The 19384-nt window shown below is 59.4% G+C and overlaps 3 protein-coding genes across 3 annotated transcripts; 2 read left to right on the top strand and 1 right to left on the bottom strand.

The window, feature by feature from the left end:
• Positions 1-817: 817 nt before the first annotated feature.
• Positions 818-10125, top strand: SLC17A7 (solute carrier family 17 member 7). The gene is made up of 12 exons (XM_028091647.1): positions 818-879; positions 5024-5276; positions 6323-6441; positions 6708-6822; positions 6902-6989; positions 7145-7231; positions 7324-7466; positions 8047-8196; positions 8368-8500; positions 9166-9276; positions 9488-9615; positions 9832-10125. The coding sequence occupies exons 1-12, from the start codon at positions 818-820 to the stop codon at positions 10123-10125; spliced, it is 1683 nt and encodes a 560-aa protein (XP_027947448.1).
• A 1430-nt stretch (positions 10126-11555) lies between these two features.
• On the bottom strand, positions 11556-13821 carry GFY (golgi associated olfactory signaling regulator). The gene is made up of 3 exons (XM_028091398.1): positions 12642-13821; positions 12233-12406; positions 11556-11755 (listed from the first exon to the last, which is right to left on the bottom strand). Exons 1-3 carry the CDS (start codon positions 13819-13821, stop codon positions 11556-11558), a joined length of 1554 nt encoding a protein of 517 aa, XP_027947199.1.
• A 2515-nt stretch (positions 13822-16336) lies between these two features.
• Positions 16337-17210, top strand: PTH2 (parathyroid hormone 2). Its single transcript, XM_028091432.2, has 2 exons — positions 16337-16524; positions 17036-17210. Exons 1-2 carry the CDS (start codon positions 16394-16396, stop codon positions 17208-17210), a joined length of 306 nt encoding a protein of 101 aa, XP_027947233.1. The 5' UTR covers positions 16337-16393.
• The last annotated feature ends 2174 nt before the right edge of the window (positions 17211-19384 follow it).

Below are 19384 nucleotides of genomic sequence, written 5' to 3'. Positions count from 1 at the left end.
GGAACCAGGAGGGGCATGCGACCCGAGGGGAAATAGAACTGGAAGGGGATAGAATTTTAAAAAGGAAAGATGGAAACAGGTGGATGGAAGTCAAGAGGGAAGAAAGCGCATAGGGGAAGAACTAGAGGGGACAATGGGTGGATCAAAATGGGGGTCGGAATTCAGGGGGAAAGGATTCCCTGAATGAGAAAAGCACCCTCTGAATGAGGAAGTTGAACTGAGGATGATGAGGGATGGGGATGGAAAATCGGGGGGCGGGATGTGGAACTGGAGGGCACAGAAACTCGCAGGGATAGGGCTGGGAGGACGAGAACGCAGGAGATGGAACCGTAGGGGACGAAAAGCAAGGACGAAATTAGGGCGAACTAAAAAGGAGAGGGAAACCTCAGGTGAGCAAGAGAACTCGGGAGGAGAAAAAAGAGAAGGAGCGGGGGGGATGGAACGGGGAGGGGAGTAACTCGGGGAAGGGATAGAATTGGGGCGATGCAACTCAGAGGAGCAGTTCAGAGCCCAGAGGCGTGGTCTTGGAATGGAAGGGCAGGAACAGAACCGAGCTGGAGGGCTGCGAAAGGGGGCGGGACTAGAACATAAGAGGCGTGGTCTATCGAGGGTGGGCGGGGCATCGCCACCGCCCGCCCCGCCCCCGACGCTGAGTCCAGCTGCAGCCCCTAGGCAGCCAGCACACGCAGCCTCCTTCCCCCCCGAGCGGAGCTGCGGGGCCGGCCGGGCCGGGGCGGACCCCGGGAACCCGGACGCGGCCGCCCGGGCCCGCGGGCGGGGGGATCGGCGGGGGGACCCGGCGGCAGGGGCAGCCACCATGGAGTTCCGTCAGGAGGAGTTTCGGAAGCTAGCGGGTCGTGCCCTCGGGAGGCTGCACCGGTGAGCGTGGTGAGGGTCCTGGGCGGGGAAGAGCCCGAGGGTCCGAGGAGGACGCACTCTCCCACCTGGGCCTGGATGGACAGATGGATGGGCGATACCCGTGGATGGGGGTTCCACCCATCTGTCCGGTTTTCTCCCTCCTTTTTCGACAGTCCCCTCTCCCTGGTCCAATCTCATCCATCATCTCGTTCATTTTTCTGTGCCCCACCCCACCCCAGACTTTATCCATTTTTCCCCTGGGCTTGCATATCTCCTTCTCTTTGGGCGTCTGACCCCCTTCCCCACTTTTGGTTTCCGTTCATTTATCTCCACTCTGCCTTCTTTCTTCAGATCTCTGCCCCCTCTCTGGGTCTCTGTCCCCGCCTCTCTAAGTCTCTGCTGCCCTCTCTCTGGGTCTCTGACCCTTTCCTTTTGGGTGTCTGTCCCCCTCGCTCTGGGTTTTTAATCCCCCACCCTGGGTGTCTCCATCTCCCCGTGTCTTCTCAGTTTCCATCTCTCAGAGTTTAATCTGAAGCTAAAGCGGATTGGGACCCTTTGGTCCTTGTCCTTGAGGAGAGATAAGCTGGGAGGAGAAGCCAGGGTATCCTGGGTCTCTGGGGGTGAAAGAAGTTGCAGGCCAAAAATGGGGCTCCTGGGATACTGTAGACTTCCCAAAGGATATAGGCTAGAGCTAAGAAGGACTTCCTTTCATCCAGGGAGATGACACCAGTGACTTGGGTGTCCCCCAGGGCAGTCTGGACACCTCCCCCCAGCCTCTCACCCCCAACCCCAGCCCTGGCTCCAAGTCAGAGAAATTACTCAGCTGCGGAGAAGCCTAAAAATATCTGGCCACAGTGCGGGGAGGAGATGGCCCCATCAGCACCATGCCCCTGCTGCCGTTCCCTCGTACTCTGTCCCCTTGGCCCTGACCCCATCTTTAGTTGACCCTCAGTCCATCTCCTTAGGCCGTGCAAGTCCTTCTCTAAGACAAACACTAGTCCTGCTCGCTGCAGGTCACCTCCTAGATCCAAAGGTCCCCCATCCTCTAGGAACTGGAGAGATGGGAGTAAGGCTGGACAGAAGGGAGGGGGCAGGAGGATGGTGCAGTGGGGGGAAGGGGAGCTGAGATAACCTCACCCCTTCTTTTCCCAATCTTCCAGCCCCTCCCCACCCTTTTTCTCGCCTCCTTTCACGAGTTTCTCAAAATACATCAGTGCGAAGTCAGGAGAGGGAGAGAGACGTGCTGATGGAGGGGGCTAGAAAGGGGGGCGGTGGCAGGAGGGATGTGTTCCTCAGGCCCCCCTCCCTCAGTCCCTGCTTCTCAGCTTCTCATCTGTGCCTGGGTTTCTCTCTGTCTGCGCCTTACCTTCACCTCTCTGAGCTGCCTCCTGAGCCCCTGCAGACCCCAGAGCTCAGAGCTCCCACCAGGACACTCACCGAGGAGTTGGAGTTTGAGAAGAGCACTGCGTCTGAACCCTGGGGTTCACTCCGATGGTCGGAGAGAGGCAGGAATGCCCCATATCAGACATAACACCACCCAGATTCCATTTAATCTTTTAGGCAAAGCTGGGGAAACTGAGGCTTAGTTTGAGAAGGGGGAGAAATCCACGGATAAGTACAAATGTCATCATTTGAACCCAGGCCAGCCTCTCCCAAGCCGGGGATGGAGGCTGCAGTTTCCTCGAGATGAGATGAGTGATCCTAGAGTGGGTGGGGAACTCCCTCAGCCCAGGAAACAGACGGTAACCCAGAGCGACTTGGGGCAAGGACATGGGAGGAAGGGGAATGCAGTAGAGATAGGAGCCAAGGTGCCTCCTTCCTGAGAGCCAGGCCTTGGATGGGGCCATGCGGCGGGCCAGGAAATGATGAGGACCCATCACTACTCTGGTGTGTGACCTTGGACATGCTCCATCTGCTTTCCGAACCTCCGTTTTTCCTTAGCTGTACAATGGGAAGAGAGTACCAAGGGACATAAGGGGACAGAGGCTTGGGGGGCAGGGGAACAGACAGAGAACCCCAGAGAAGCAAAGACAGAGACCCAGAGAGGGAGACTGCGCCACCTTCTTCATTTTGGTGAACTGCTTCCTAAGTGTAGCTTCTCCTCCCCAGACCCGAGTTCCAGGCACCCAGGAAGGGGAGGAGGAGGATCTCCCTCCAGGCTCTCCCCTCTCGGTTCTTGTCTTCCGGGGAAGCACTTGGGCCACATCATCTCTGCACCGTTGGTTCTCGTATCCTGAAATGCTCAGTATCACCTGAAGGTTCCCTCTCTGTAACCTCACGTTCTACCTCTGCCCCCACTTTTCTAGTTGTGGGAGACTGAGCCCCCACCACACCCCATTTAGAAAGCCTTGGTTAGAGATCAGACACATTGGAGTATTAACCACAAGTATCAAATTTCAGGGGCTGCAAGCACCTCCTGAGTGTCAGGGTTGAATAGCCTCTGATAGGGGCCTGGGTCAAAGTCTAATCCCACTGGCAGGCATGTTCTGATGCGGGGTGAGGGGCAGTCCCTACCACCCTGCACTTTCATTCTGGGGCATCTATTCCCCGTCTCTCTGGCTCTCATTCCTCGCCCCTCCTGGGTTCTGTCCACTCCCCCAGGCTCCTTCTCCTACCCCCATTTCTTAGCGCCCCCCCAACCTCCTTAAATTCTAGGATGGGGAGCGTGGCTGTGTTCTCTCATCTCTTCCACCCGCCTCCCCCCAGACCGTCTGGCTGTTCTTTCCTCCCCCGTCCCAGTCTCCCTCGCCTCCATCTGTTCTAGCCCCTTCCTGGGATCCAGCCCGATCCCCTGGCTGCATACCCGCCTCAGAGAGGGGCCGAATCTCACAAATCACGTCCCCAGCTTGTCTCTCCTCGGTCCCCCGGTCTCTCCATCTTTCTCTCAACGTTCTGGGTCTCTGCAACTATAGCCTCTCTTTTGGGTTTCTGTCCCCTCCATCTCTGAGTTTCTGTCCCCTTCCCTCCCAGGGTCGGCTCTGTTCCGCCTTCTCTCTCTGGGTCTCTGCCCCTCTCTCTCTCTGGGTCTCTGCCCCTCTCTCTCTCTGGGTCTCTGCCCCTCTCTCTCTCTGGGTCTCTGCCCCTCTCTCTCTCTGGGTCTCTGCCCCTCTCTCTCTCTGGGTCTCTGCCCCTCTCTCTCTCTGGGTCTCTGCCCCTCTCTCTCTCTGGGTCTCTGTCCCTCCTTCTGTATCTCAGACCCTTTTGTTTCAGCCTCTGTGCCCCTCCCATCTCGGTCGCCCTCCTTTTGGGTCTCTGCACACCTGTCTCAGGGCACCTCTCTTTCCCGGCGGCCACTCTCCGGGTGTGAGGTGGCTCTCCAAATACCCTATCCATCATCACAGACTCAATCCCGGTTCCAGAATGGGCGGGGGCGAGAGCCACGCTGGGGACTGAGCCAATCCCCCTACCAGGGCCATCTGTCCCTTGCCAGGACACCACCCGCCACTCCCCCCTCCCTACCCTCTAGCTGACAGCCTGAACTCAAGGTTCCCCAGGGGTGTCCGGCTGGGCTGCTGGATTCCAGGGACCCTGACTTCCCCCTACCCCCAGGGAATGGGCTTCCGGTGGCTGAAGGGAGTCAGCTGGATGTCAGCCCCACACCTGGGGCCTGGAAGCAGGGAAGGGCATGCCACTGGGGGCAGGGGAGGAGGGCGGTCGGTATATATAGCAGACGTGGCTGAGAAGCATCTGTTCTTTTGACACCTTTGTTGAAGCATCTCCTTAGCGCCTTTTGCTTCCTCAAATAGACTCATATCTGGGGAGAGGGGGGCTGAAGAGTCTCTGGGCCTCGGAGTGGGGGCTGGGGGCACAGGCTCTTGGATCACCAAGTGTAGTTTGGGGTCTAAAACTCCTGAGTCGAGAGATTAACGGGGCTGGGGGAAAAGGGGACTGAGGACCTCCACACCGGAGTCTGCAGGAGAAGGGGGCTGGCAACGTGAATTTCTGGTCTGAAGGGGTTGGAGAGGGGGCGTCCAGGTTCCTGGATCCTGGGTGTGTGTGGGGGGAGATGGGCGCTAGGGCCTGGACTCCTGGGGAAAGAGGGAGTGCGGGCTTAGCATCCTTACAGTCTTGAAAAGCAGGAGGTCTTGCCCCGGACTCCTGCGTCGTGGGGAGGAGGGGGCCGGGGGCCTGAACTTACGAGTCTTCGACTCTTGCTGCCCCGCAGCCTTCTGGAGAAGCGACAGGAAGGTGCAGAGACGCTAGAGCTGAGTGCTGACGGACGCCCGGTGACAACGCAGACCCGGGACCCGCCGGTAGTGGACTGCACCTGTTTCGGTCTCCCTCGCCGCTACATTATCGCCATCATGAGCGGTCTGGGCTTCTGCATCAGCTTTGGGATCCGCTGCAACCTGGGCGTGGCCATCGTCTCTATGGTCAACAACAGTACGACCCACCGCGGGGGCCACGTGGTGGTGCAGGTAGTTCAGGGGCGTGGCCTGGCACGCGGGCCCACCTCGCCCTGCCCACTCCCGCTGATGACGTCACGGACCACCGGGCGGAGCCCAGGCCGAGCAGCCCCGCCCATCCGTGCGCCCCCGGCGGCTGGCTCCCTTCTGCCTCAGGGCTCTCGGCTTAGGAAGCCGTGCCCAGCTCGAAGTGAAGCCCCGCCCCTATTTATTTCAGGTCCCTGATTTCCAAATGCAGACTCTGCGACAGCACTGGGGTTCCTACGTGTTGCCCCTGCCCCACTGTAGGCCTCCTAGCAACTTTGCTCCACCTGCTACCCACGCCTGTCCCAGGGTCACATCCTAATCCCAGTCCCATCGCGGGCTCCACCCTGAAGTTTGATCCTGACTTTTCTGAAGTTCGGTCCCTGCTTTATCCCGCTTCATCTTGCTCTGGCCTTTACCTAAAGCCCGCCCCATCTAAGCCTTTCTCCCTATTTTATTATTTTTAAGTATTTTTTAAGTAACCTTTACGCCCCACCTGGGGCTCGAACTTACAACCCCGAGATCAAGAGTGGCGTGCTCTACCGACTGAGCCAGCCAGGCGCCCCATTTTTTGCCCATTTTAATGCCGGTGAAGGCCGTGCCCCTGCCTCAGGAAAAATTCCTGACTTAGGCACTGGCCTACCTCCCCCCTTTGGCTACTTCTCGTCCCGGACTAGACCCCACCCAGTCACTCCGCAAACAGTTTCTTAGGTTGGTTAAGAGACGTAAGTGGAGACAGAGTTCCCACCCCACTGACGGACCCCTAGACGTTCGGAGAAGGGGCACGGAGGCGGGGAAGCAGGCCGAGCGAGGTTTCCGCGCAGCGACAGGCCGGGTTGCTGGGGTAGTGCGGCCTGGCAGCCTGCGCGGGCAGAATTGGAGGAGGACGGCGTGAACTCTGATTGGCAGGTGTTTGGGCGCGAGAGGGGTCCTTGTTGCTGATTGATTGAAGGACTAAATCTGTCTGTGCTGATTGGTGGAGGGGCAGAGCCTGGGGTCAGGGCCGCAGGTTTGACGTACCTTTTGGCCCGCAGAAAGCTCAATTTAACTGGGATCCAGAGACTGTTGGCCTCATACACGGCTCCTTTTTCTGGGGCTACATTGTCACCCAGATTCCCGGAGGATTTATCTGCCAAAAATTCGCAGCCAACAGGTACAGGGCTGGGGTCTCAAGGTGGGAACTACGTAGAGGGTGTGGCCTGGCATTTCGGGGCTGACGGGGGAATGGGAAGAGCCTGGGTTAGGGGGCGGGGTCTTAGAGAAAGGCGGGGCTTGTGGTTGTGGAAGCTGAGAGTTACAGAGGTGGGGGGTGGGGTCTGGAGGACCACAAGGCCTAGCGCGCCGAGGGCAGACAGAGCGGAATCGCAGCTTTGGCGGGATAGCAAACCCTATTCTAGTACTATGGACTCTTCCTACCAGGGTTTTCGGCTTTGCCATTGTGGCTACATCCACTCTAAACATGCTGATCCCCTCGGCTGCCCGAGTCCATTATGGCTGTGTCATCTTCGTGAGGATCCTGCAGGGGTTGGTAGAGGTAAAGCCCTGCTCCATACGACCCTGTGCCTGTTCTCACTCCGCCTCTTCTCGTTGATTTTTGGTTTTCTCCTTATTAGGGGGTCACGTACCCTGCCTGCCACGGCATCTGGAGCAAATGGGCCCCGCCCTTAGAGCGGAGTCGCTTGGCAACAACAGCCTTTTGCGGTGAGAGGAAGGGGCTAGTATCCAGACATGCGGGTCTGAGGGAGGAGGGCCTGTGGCCTGTACTTCTGTGTCCCCGAAAGGCAGGGGCTGGGAGGCCCCATTCCCGGATCTGAGGATAGATGAGCCCGGTCTACATCTTGCGTCCTTCCCCTTAGGTTCCTATGCTGGGGCGGTGGTCGCGATGCCTCTCGCCGGGGTCCTGGTGCAGTACTCCGGATGGAGCTCTGTGTTCTACGTCTACGGTGAGGGGCCCGGACGCCTGGGTCCGGGTGGCGCTGGGGCGGAGCGAGGCCGGTCGTCACCTCGCTTCCATCCCCCTCCTGACCCTCCCCAGGCAGCTTCGGGATCTTTTGGTACCTGTTCTGGCTGCTCGTCTCCTATGAGTCCCCAGCTCTGCACCCCAGCATTTCGGAAGAGGAGCGCAAGTACATAGAGGACGCCATCGGCGAGAGCGCCAAACTCATGAACCCGGTCACGGTCAGGGCCCAGGCCTGCGGGGGCGGAGGCGCGGTGGGGCAAGGAGAGATATTCAGGCAGGGAGGCAGGAGAAAAGGGGGCTTCGAACTTCCACAGTGTGTAGATCGCCGTGGGTTCCTGTAGACTAAAAGATTAGCAGGTGCTGAGGGCAGGGCTGGGTGGTGAGGCGGCCAGAACCACTATGGGGCGTGGTTAAGCCCGCAGAAGCGGGATTTGAATGTGGGGGTTTTCTTAGACCTTGGGGTGAGTGAGGCTTGAATTAGGGGGCATAATGGAACGGAAAGAGACTCCTGGGCTCACTTTTATGAATTCCTGAGGGTCATCGTGGGGTCCGGACACCTGTGCACCTGAGGGGCACTGTAGAGGTGGGACACCTGCGTCCCTGAAGTGTCACTGTGAGGCCAGGATGCCAAGGTCCTCACAGGGACATGGTCGAGTTGGCGCCCCTGGAGATTTTAGTGAGGTCGGGAATCCTGGGTCTCTGTGGGACTATAAATGGGTCCCTGAAGGGACACGGAGAGCGCCCAGCCCTGGTCTCTGTCTTAGCGGCCTCTCCTCTCCACACCCTCCCTCCCAACAGAAGTTTAACACACCCTGGCGGCGCTTCTTCACATCCATGCCAGTCTATGCCATCATCGTGGCTAACTTCTGCCGCAGTTGGACGTTCTACCTGCTCCTTATCTCCCAGCCCGCCTACTTCGAAGAGGTGTTCGGTTTCGAGATCAGCAAGGTTGGGCCCAGGAAGGAAAGGCAGGGGGCGCAGCGGGGGGAGATGGAGCAGCCGGGCCTGGATCCCAAGAGGTTGGAACGAGGGACAGGGAGGAGCCAAAGGTACCCGAAGCGGGTGGAGATGCCGGGTCAGCCGCCCCTGAGCCCTCGCTCTGTGCGCTCTCTGGTGCAGGTGGGCCTGGTGTCAGCGTTGCCTCACTTGGTCATGACCATCATCGTGCCCATCGGCGGCCAGATCGCGGACTTCCTGAGGAGCCGCCGAATCATGTCCACCACTAATGTGCGCAAGTTGATGAACTGTGGAGGTGAGTGGGCCGGGGCCCTGCGCGGGGTCTGGGACAGCCCCGAGTGGGGCGGGACTCCGGGAGGATGGAGGCGGGGTCAGGGGCGTGTCCAGGGAGGCGGAGCCGGGGTGAGGCCAGGCGTAGATGGAACAGAATCTCCAGCTGCTCTCTCAAGGCCCACCCGGTGGAAGGGCAAGGCGGGTGTGACTATCCCGGTGGAGCACCGGCGAGACCAGATTGGGTCTGGCAGGGCGGGGCCTACACGGGACTGGGTGGAGCTGGACAGGAACTAGGCGATCAAGAGGGGCTATGAGTAGGGGACCTGGAGAGACAAGGTCTGGGTGGCCTGCTGCCTAATGAGTGAGAACCGAGGGAAGGTGGGACGGTGGGAGGTGCACCGGTGGGGCTCGGACCCTGCGTCTTCAGGGCGTGGCCTAGTCAGGGAGTGGGGCCATGGAGGGTCCAGCCGGGGCCGTGGTGGCTCTGGTGCGCGTGGTCACGGACGTTAGGGACGAGAGGGTTTTGGTTAGGGCGGGCGCGGGCGGAATGCGGGACGAGGCAGGCTGAACCCGCACAAAGCCAGGGACGGGCATGGAGGTGGCAGGGCTGGGGCGGAGGGAGGCGGGCTGGAGAGGCGGTGTGGGGCGGCGGGCGCTCAGATGAGACGGCCCTCCGGCCCTCCGTAGGCTTCGGCATGGAAGCCACGCTGCTGCTGGTGGTCGGCTACTCGCACTCCAAGGGCGTGGCCATCTCGTTCCTGGTCCTCGCCGTGGGCTTCAGCGGCTTCGCCATCTCTGGTGAGAACAGCGCGGGGCCGCAGCTTGGCAGACTCGGGACAGCTCTGTAGGGAACGGCCTGGCTCAGGAAGGGGACTTCCCAGGCTCGCAAAAGGTGGCCCAGAAAGAGAGGGAGGGACGGGGGAGGTTGCGATGGGAGGAGGAGCGGCTCAGCAGGAGTCCCTCCAGTGAGGTTCAATCGGGAGTGATGCCTTCTGGCTTGCCTCGCCAGGGTTCAACGTGAACCACCTGGACATCGCCCCGCGCTACGCCAGCATCCTCATGGGCATCTCCAACGGTGTGGGCACGTTGTCAGGCATGGTGTGCCCCATCATCGTGGGTGCCATGACTAAGCACAAGGTCCGTACCCTGGCCCTGACCCACTCGCCCTCCCAATTTGTGTATGGGGCCTTCCTGACGGGCTTCACCCTCGCTGGGCGCCATCCCTGCCCTCTTCTGGTCTCCTAACGCTTCGCTTCCCGCTGGATCTCTGTCTCCCTTTCTCTGAACTCAGATTCTCTCTCCACCTTCTGTGTCTCTGTCCTCTGACCTCCCCTTCCCCATGTCCCCCCACAGACTCGGGAGGAGTGGCAGTACGTATTCCTAATTGCCTCCCTGGTGCACTATGGGGGTGTCATCTTCTACGGGGTCTTCGCTTCCGGGGAGAAGCAGCCGTGGGCGGAGCCTGAGGAGATGAGCGAAGAGAAGTGTGGCTTCGTTGGCCATGACCAGCTGGCTGGCAGTGACGAAAGCGAAATGGAGGATGAGGCTGAGCCCCCCGGGGCTCCCCCTGCCCCCCCTCCTTCCTATGGAGCCACACACAGCACAGTTCAGCCCCCAAGACCCCCACCCCCTGTCCGGGACTACTGACCGAGTGCCTCCCACTGAATGGCAGTTTCCAGGACCTCCATTCTACACATCACTGGCCTGAGTGACTGTCAAGGAACCCCAGTTCTCGCTGTCCTGCTGCAGGCCTAAGAAGCACTCGCCCTCTTCTTCCCCAGTGCTGTCAAGTCCTCTTCCCTTCCCGATCGCCTCTCAGGGGTAGTGAAGCTGCAGACTGGCAGTTTCAAGGATACCCAAATTCCCCTCAAGGTTTTCCTTCTTCACTTGTTCTGCCTCAGTGGTTTCAAATCTCTCCTTTCAGGGCTTTATTTGAATGGACAGTTCAGTCTTTCACTCTCTCTTGTGATTTTGAGGCACCCTTCCTCCGCCCTTTCCTTTAACCCCCGGGACTCTTGGGCTAAGCCCCCGAGACTACTCAGCTTTCCTCACCTTTCAGAAACATTCAAGGTCTTCCTCTAGAAGTTACAAACCTCTGCCGATTCCATTTTGCATTCTCCAGGTTGGATTAACCAATCGCCCATCCCCGCCATTCTAGGGATCGATTCTCACCAGCGTTTCTGAGGGAGAATGGCGGTTTCAAGCCCCCCCTCCGCCCCGCACCCCTCCTTCCACCAGCAGGTTCTGCTGAAGCACCAAATTCCCCAAGACCTTCTCCCTAGCTTAGCACAATGTCTAGGGAAGCAAGATGGCGGTTTTAACATTATGCCTCTCTCCACCCCCATGCACTTTTTCTGACACATTTTCAGGTCTAAATAGTGGCTGCTCAAGTCCATCAACTCAATGGTGTGAAGCCACCATCATTGAACTTCCCCATGGTGGTTTCAAGATGGCCCTCTTCCCCCTAATTCCTTGCACTTTATTCTCCTGGGTGGTTTCGAACTACTCTTGTTTTCTCAGTGGCCATTTGTTGTGTCCCTCAGGGGCTAAACGACTCAAAATCTGGGATCCTTCCCCTCTCAGACTCCCCTCTTTCGGCTTAGAATTTGGGGACCATATGCAGGAGGAGTTCACAGAATCCCAGGAAAGGGAATGGGGCTGGGGGAGAGGGGTGTTTTCCCCGGAGCAGGGTTGTCTTTGTGTCTCTGTCTCTGTGACTGTAAATCCTGCCCTGCCTCACTCCCAATAAAATGCTTTGGTGTACACACTCAGTCGTCATTGGCCGTGGCGGGGTCACAGGAGCCTGGGCCCCCAGCTCCCTCCTCCTTCAGACCCAGAATCCCAGGGCCCCAGCCCCCTCCTCTCCCAGGAAGCAGGCCAGAGTAGGGGTCTAGCCGTGGGAACACTTGATTTATTCGGCCTCAGACCATGTTCTCCGGTCACAGCGAAAGCATCTCGGTGTGTTGGACCTCCTACCCAAGAGGGCTACTGTGCAGCAAAGCATGCCAGGAGGACAGGACCTCTGGGCCCTTCCTCCGTCTGGGGATGGCGCGTGTCTGGCAGGACACCAGTAGGGCTCACACGAAGTTGTTGGGGAGCGTGGCGGGGGAGAGCGGCTCCAGGCTCTGGGGGCGGTTCCCGCGGGGAGGCGGGGGTAGCTTGGGCGGCAGCGGGGGGGTGGGCGGCGGCTGTTTGGTGGCGATGTGTGAAGGGACCCAGGCATCCGGGGCATAAAAGTAGAGGTCGTAGGGATCCTTCGGGGCTTCCAAATGCATAACTGTGGGAACAGAGGGGCGAGGTCATCACTAGGCAGACAGGGCCTGTCCCCTCTGCTGCGCCGCTGGCCAACGAGGAGGCGGGAAAGACGATTCGACAGTTCTTTGGAAGTGGGTTTTCAAATTAAAGGGCGAGGCCCCCAGAATCGAAGAGGGGGCGTGGCGTCGGCGCAGCGGGGCGGGGCCTGCAGTGTAGAGGGCGGGGAATTCAGGGCTCCACGGGGAGGGGGAAGGGGCGGGGCTTATGGGGACCTGTCGCCCCCAGCCTGTTGCAATTCCCAGCTGGGCTGGGGGCGGCGCTGGACGTGTGTCGCGGGGGAATTTCGGAGAATTGGGGGGCAGGATCATGGAGGGGTCGGGGCTTCCATTGACCTTGGGTGGGGGACCTGTACTTTTTGGCAGGGCGCCCTAAAGTGCCAGGCGAAACTGTGTTAAGGAAACGTGCATTCAAGGAGAGGGACGCAATGAGGGTCGCTCACCCGGTTCATCTCCGTCGTTTGGAAGCCGGTGGTGTGCGAAGGGCCGGTGTCGAGCCGCCCGGCGGTAGAGACACCACAGCAGCAGGAAAATGCCGATCAGCAGTCCGGTCCCCGCGAGGAAGAGGCAGAGCGCCCCGCCAGCCGCGCCCCGGGGGCGCCCCACCAGGGTCACGCCTGAAGGGCGAGGACCCAGGGATTGAGCAATCTAAACTCCCAGCCCCTACTTCCCGAGACCCAGGAGTCCCGGCCTCCACTCCCTTCCACTCTCAGACCCCACATACCAGCCCTCAGCCTCCTCCCTCCTCAGACGCAAGAGCCGGGTCCTCAGCAAGTCCTCCCCGAGACCCAGGAGTCCTGGCCCCCGGCCCCCTCCTCCCTCAGACCCAGGAGTCCGGTCTTGGCCCCTCACCGGTCTCCTCCACTCGTTCCACCACGATGATAGTGCTGACTCTCTCACCTCGGCTGCGCCGCTGCGGGGCCCGCGGAGTGGCAGGGGCTGGCTGACTGGGGGAACCGAGAGGAGCAGGGGGGCCCGCAATCCGGGCTGAGGGAAGAAGGGCATCAGGCCCTTTAAGGCTAGAGTTCTGGGAGGCCTTCAGTTCAACTGTCCCAGGAGAAACCGACCTGCGCAATTTAAGGGAGTCAGGCTGGGTCACTGCAGGGGTTTCTGGTTTGGGACTCAGGGGCAGCTCATTTAGGGCAGTAGCTTTGTCCTTGAAAGGTGTAGTCGTTTCTGGGTGAGGACTGGCGGAGATCTCAGGGTCAGAGGTCATGGGGTTCTCTGTTGCAAATTGGTACTGGGTTGTGGGGGATTCTGTTTGGGGAATTTCAGTGGGGCTGGGATTGTGAGTTACATGGGATTCCGGGTGGGGGGTTTCAGTAGTGTCCGGATGGAGGGTCTGAAGGAATTCAGAGTTTGGGGTTTCAGTGATGTCAGGGTTATAGGTTTCTGGAGATTTGGGGTGAAGAGTCTTGGTGGGGTCAGGATGTGGGGTCTCAGGGGCTTCTGAATGTGAGATTTCGGTGGAGTTAAGTTTGGGACTTTCTGAGGATTCTTGGCGTGGAGTTTGGGTAGGGTCAGGGCTTGGGGTCTCAGGAAATTCTGGGTGTGAGGTTTTGGAGGGATTAGGTTTGAGGGTCTCAGGGGATTCTGGGTGTGGGATATCAGTCGGGTCCGGTTTGGGGGTCTTAGAAGGTTCTGGATCTGTCATTTTGGAAAGGTTAATTTTTGGGGTCTCCAGGGAGTCTGCTATTGAGGTGTTGAGTGAGGTAGATTTAGGGCTTTCAGGAGTCTCTGGGTGTGTGGTTTCTCGGAGGTCATGGTTGGTAGTCTCAGTGAAGTCAAGGCGGGAGGGCTCAGGGGAAACTGCATGAGGTGATTTGGAGGGCTCGGGATAAGCAGTCGCAGGGGAGTCTGGGTTAGGCACGTCTCCAGCGGAATTCTCAGAAGCAGGAGGGGAGGTCTGAGAAGGGTGGACCATCTCAGGGAAGTCGGAGCCTGTAAGCGGCGAGGCCGAAGGGTCAGCCTGGGAACCCAGCCGGGCGAGGGGGAAGACGAGGAGGAAGACGATCGGGCTGAGGGACTTCATAGCTCTGGGAGAGGCCTATAGCTGCGGGGGAGCGGGAAGGGAGGGGTTAAGGTTGGAAGCGTCCCGAGAACCCCGGCCCACTCCCGGAGGCCACGCCCACCGCCCCAGGTGGGCCGAGATCCCGCCCAGCTTGGCGCCCAGGAAAGGAGGAGAACCCAGCTGCAACTCCCTGAAGGCTGTGGGGCCGTAGCCGCCGTAGCTAAGGGAGACTGAGGCGCGGGGCTTCTTGGGAGTCGTAGTTAATTTCCTTATCTGTTTCCCCAAGGGGGTCCCAGAAAAACTGGGAAAGACCTCAGACCTCTCCAAGCCTTCAGACCTCCTCGACTTCTATTTCAGAGGGTGTAGACCTCCAAGGGGACACAGGATCCCTTTCTCCCCGCCCCCCCCAGGGTGCCAGGGACACCACTGCACAGTTGTTTACACTAGATGAGGCTCAGAAGGAATGGCTGTGGGCTGGGGGCCCCCGACACGCCTGGATCTGAGGGAGCAGGGAGACTCCTGGGACCTGGGTGAGAAGGCTGCTGGGGGTTTACCCCAGTTTCCAGAGGGTGGAGAGCACCGTGGGTCTAAATTCCTGGTTCCTTAGAGAGGAAAGGCCCGAAGGTTCAGATGCCTAGAATTTTGAGGGAGAAAGTTTAGGGGGCTGGATTACAGGGGAGAAAGGAGACAGGAGTCTTGAACTCTAGGGGACTGGGAACTCCGAGTCTTGGGCCCTCAGCAGATAGGGGTCTAGTGTTCTGGATTCCTCAGCCTGCCCGGAGAGCTGTGGGGCAGGACTCTGGTCCCTCTGTTTATTGAGGATGGAGTTGAGATCCCAGGCTCTCAGGACTGGTCTGGGGCAGAGACACCTAGGTCTGTGCTCAGGTGGAGGTGGGGGTGGCAGATACCTGGGTAGGACAAGGTCACTTGGGACCTGGGGTCTCTTACCTGCTCAGTGAGGTCCAAGATGACAGCAGGTGAGCAGCACTGGACGCAGAGATCGGTGAATGCTGCAGAATGGCTCTGGGAGGCGCAGCAGGAGGCAGGGTCCCAGGGGTGCAGGTGACACACCTGACCCCCTCCCTGGGGATCCTGGGAGCCTGGCTACAGGCTTGTGTTCTTAAAGGGACAGAGATAAAGAACATCATTTCTGGAATAGGGAAGGGAATTAGGCACGGGATCATCTATCTGGTGGAGGGATGTGGCCCAACCAAGCTATGTTTTCCTTGAAACCAGGGGTCTAGGGGTGTCTGAGTAGCTCAGTCAGTTAAGCGTCTGCCTTTGGCTCAGGTCATGATCCCGGGGTCCTGGGATCGAGCTCTGAGTTTTGCTTGTGCCCGCATGCTCTCTCTCTGTCAAATAAATAAATAAAATCTGAAAGAAAGGAAGAAAGAAAGAAAGAAACCAGGGTTCTAGGCCATCTGCCATCTCCTACATGCAAACCCAAGAGTTTAGAACCCTGGTGCCCTTTTATTTCAAGACCCAGGAGGGAATTGGGTTTCCCAGGCCTCTCCTCTCCGGGGAACTAGGAGCCCAGGGTCCCATGTCTTGCCAGTCAGATACCCAGATTGCTACTGCCCTTTGGGACTTCAGAACCTTGGCCTACCTCCTCCTACTGTGTAGAGAGCACCCTCTTAAGAGCCAGTGTGAGGGGACGGGGCTTCGCAAAACCCCCCAACTCCTCCCCAGGAAGGCTTAGACCCATGCGCAGGGTGGGGCGGCGGCCCTGGTCTGTCTTTCCCCTACGCAGAGTTTTGCCTGTCACTTTACCTGCCTTCAAGCCCCTCCCTCCCTCCCCTTTGCCTTCTGCTGCCCCCCCCCCCCCGCCCCCGCCGGCCCCTCCATCTCTCACTCTGTCTTTTTTGGTTCTCTGCTGCCTGAATTTACCTCTGGGCATCCCTGTGCTGGCTAGCTGTTCTTCTATCTCATGTCTTTCCCAGAGCCTCCTCCCTCCATCTCCAGCTGGCTCTTTGTCTTCTTCCCCCCTCTCTCTTCCTTCGTCTCCTTTCCTTCTTCCTCTGTTGCTTCCTTTCTCCCCGTGGGCCCTCTCCTCTGTCACTCTGTCTTTTCCTTCCCTCTCATGGTTACTTCGTCTACGCATCTCTGCTTCTCCCCACCAGTCCCTCCTCTGTTGCTTTCCCTGTCTCTTTCTCTGTGTCTCTGGCTTCTGCTCTGATGGTCCCTCTGCCGGCCTCTATTTTTATCCCTCTGACACACCTCCTGTGTCCACTTCTCTGTCTGTCTGTCTCTCCCCCTCCTGCTTCCCTTCAGGTCCCAGCTCCTGGTCCCAATTAGTTGGTGGCTGCCAAGGCAGAGGCAGGGCCCCCACTCCTGGCTCCTCATTACCGCTGGCGGCTCCTAATGAGCCTGGGGGGAGGGGGGGCTGACCCGGTGCCCCCAGCCCCCTGGTCTGCGTCACTGCCCGCTGCGGGGGCTGTGGAGGCGATATAAGGGGGCTGCAGCCCGGCTGTCCGAGCCCACTGCGCGGTAGCGGGCCCTGCAAACGCGCGCAGGAGGTGGGTGGGTGGCGGGGTCCGGGGTTCTGGGCCAGGACGTGGGCCTCACTGAGCTCTTCCCTGTCTCTCCACAGGTGATGGCGACCCGCCAGGTGCCCAGGAGCCCCCGGGTGCGGCTGCTGCTGCTGCTGCCGCTGCTGCTGCTGCTTGTGCCCTGGGGCGACCGCACTGCCTCGGGAGTCGCCCTGCCCCCCGCCGGGGTCCTCAGGTAGGAGCGGCGCCCCGGACACCCAGGGAGGGCCGGGCATTCGGAGAGGAGGGAACAGACCCAAGGAGAAGGGGGCACAGACATTCGGGAGAGAGGAGGACGGAGACCAGCGGTGGAGCGAGTTAGAGTGTGGACAGGGAATCAGCACGAGGAAGAGAGAGAAGATTCTGAGAAAGGCGTTGAGAGATTTGAAAGGAGCCGAAGGAGAGCGGATTCGTTCCTTGAGCAAAGTTTACTGGGTTCTTAGTGTATATCAGGCCGGGCGCTGAGCCCTGGAGTCGGGGGGGGGGGGGCGGGCAGGCATCAGACTCGGTCTCGGTACTCAGGGAGCTTCGAGCCCGGTGAACAGACAGAGACGCGTACAGAGGGAGACAGGGGGACAGAGGACAGACACCGAGCCACTCCACAGCCAGTGCAGGGACGGGGCTTCCAATTACAGGGCGGGGGGGACAGGTGGCGGCGGGCGGGGGTCCGGGACCTGCGGTAACCGCCTCCCTTGGTCTCCTCGCAGCCTCCGCTCCCCCGGCCGGGCCTGGGCGGGACCGGCCACCCGCCTGTCGCGGCGGAGCCTGGCGCTGGCGGACGACGCGGCCTTCCGGGAGCGCGCGCGGCTGCTGGCCGCCCTCGAGCGCCGCCACTGGCTGAACTCGTACATGCACAAGCTGCTGGTGCTGGACGCGCGCTGAGCGCCGCGCGCGCCCCACTTAAATAAAGATCCTGCAGAGCGCTCGGGTCTGCGCCTCCTTCCTGCGCCCAGGGTGTGTGTGCGGGATACACGGGCGGGGCTTGCGTCGCTACTCCGGCGTATCTCGTCCCCCCAGTCCCCTCTCTCTTTTCTCTCTCCTCCCCTTCCCCCCCCCCATCATCTTTCCCTCCCTCCACTCCTATTCTCTGTCTGCGTTTCTGCTCTGCCCTCCCTCCATGCCCCAGCTCTGGCCCCTCCTCTCGCCCTGGGCCTCTGTGCCTCTCCACCTGCAGGACTCTGTCCTCCTGTCTGGGTTTCTGTCCCCTTCTCTGGTTTCCTGCAACCTATCAGGTCTCTGCTTCCCTGAATCTCTGTCCCCTTCTCTAGGTCTCTGTCCCTCTCTGAGTGTCCGTTCGCCATCTCTCTTGAGTCTCTGTACTTCTGTCTCTTTTCACCCTCCTGGCTTCCTAACCCTCTGCCTCCTCTCCCTACTCTTCTTTCTGCCTCTAAAACTCTTCCTTCCATTCCTAATCGCTTTCTTTTTTCTCCCTCTTCCAGCTCTCATGTTCTCCGAATTTCGCCGTTTCCGCTCTCTCCTCACTTCCTGACTTCCCTCTGGGCGCAGTGGACAGATTGGGGGGGTTGCCTCTGGGGTGAGATGTGCCTACCATTCAAGACCAGGTTCCCCCAAACCTAGCTGTGTGGTATTGGGAAGTGCTGCTTAACCTCTGAGCCTTTTTCCCCCCCTCATCTGAGGATTAACCGAGATACACCATGAGACAACTTCATCACAGCGCCCGCGAAGCAAAACGCTTTTGTTAGAAAAGGGTTTCTGCCTCTCTAGCAGCAGCCTCCAGAAGTTTGTTCAGGGTTTTCTGACTGCGCCCTTCCCGGGAGACCGTTGGGGCGGGAGGAGAGGACAGGCGTCAGGCTCCCGGAGGCGCAGGGCTGGGGAGCAGGTGAAGCGAAGCAGCAGCCAGTCAGAATCGTTTTCCGTTTCTTTCTCTGTCTCTCTCCTCACTGGCGGCTCCCGCCAGCCCTTCAGTCCCAACGCTCAATGGTGACCATGGCAACCCACTCCGAGGGGTAAGCAGAGGGTTCTAAGGAGCTGGCCCGGGGCGCGGCTCGTGCGGATCGCACGCTGATTGGTCTAAAGAAGAGGGCGGGGCTGTGCGCGTGGGCTCGGGGGAAGGGGGCGGGGCTGGCGCTGGGTGACCGGCAAACTCTCGCATCGGTTGTATTTCTGGGAGGCGGACCGCGCCCTAATTGGCCCTCAGGCTGTAGGGGGTGGACCTGCTTCTCTGTTACTCAGATACTGAATAATAAAGGGATAACTATATTCCTCAACACCATCTGGAGTCGGCCCCATTTCATAAATAAGACTCTGAAAGTCAAGAGTAATTTCCCCAAGGTGTCAGCGCCAGTAAAGGACAAAAGGGTAACTGGAATGCAGATCTGTGTGACTTCCAATCTAGACCTTGCCATTACTCTCATGGAGAAATGGGATTAAAGAGTTATGAGCAGTTACTATATGCCAGGCCCTCCTCTAAATATTGCACTCCTATTGGCTCTTTGAACCTCACAACCACCCCGTGAGGAGCCTGGCTTTTGGCTGGAGAGCCTGATAGCTGCGTCTTGGCCTGAACTCCTCCCATACTTCCTCCCTAGATGTCTTCCCTAGCGTTTGAGGCTTTTCGTAAAATGGTGCCTGGAAGCCCTTCCCTCCCCACTCTCCTCGGCTCTCCCCAGGAAATTTCAGCAATTCCCAAAATGTCAATGACAGGTAATAACAGGCAGAACCCCATCTCCAGACTGTGAGCTCAAGGCTCAGGGCGCCAGCCACTTATTGGAACGCTGACACTCACCCCATCCCACATGAGCTCGGTGTTGCCCCAAGCCCACTCCTTCTCATGGGTTCCCATTTTGGAAATGCTCCACTGTCTACCAGTCATTGGGTCACACCCATGTGCTGTCCTTGCCCCTTCCTTCTTCAACCTCCTTCACAGCCATCAGTCTCTGTCTCCGTCCTTCCCGCCGTGCCTCTCTCTGCCCTCCCCCTTCTTTCCATCCACATGCCCATCTCAGCTCAGGCCTCCTCCTCTCCCACCTGGACCACAGCCCCAGGCTTCTCCCCACATCCTGCCTCCAGCCTCACTTCGTATTCATCCCCCATGC

Source organism: Eumetopias jubatus, unplaced genomic scaffold, assembly GCF_037043125.1.
Source record: "Eumetopias jubatus isolate StellerSeaLion01/CBP00866 unplaced genomic scaffold, mEumJub1_p1.0 scaffold_10, whole genome shotgun sequence".
Lineage (NCBI taxonomy): Eukaryota > Metazoa > Chordata > Mammalia > Carnivora > Otariidae > Eumetopias > Eumetopias jubatus.
The sequence above is the reverse complement of the archived record's forward strand: the minus strand, read 5'-3'. Positions and strand labels throughout refer to the sequence as shown.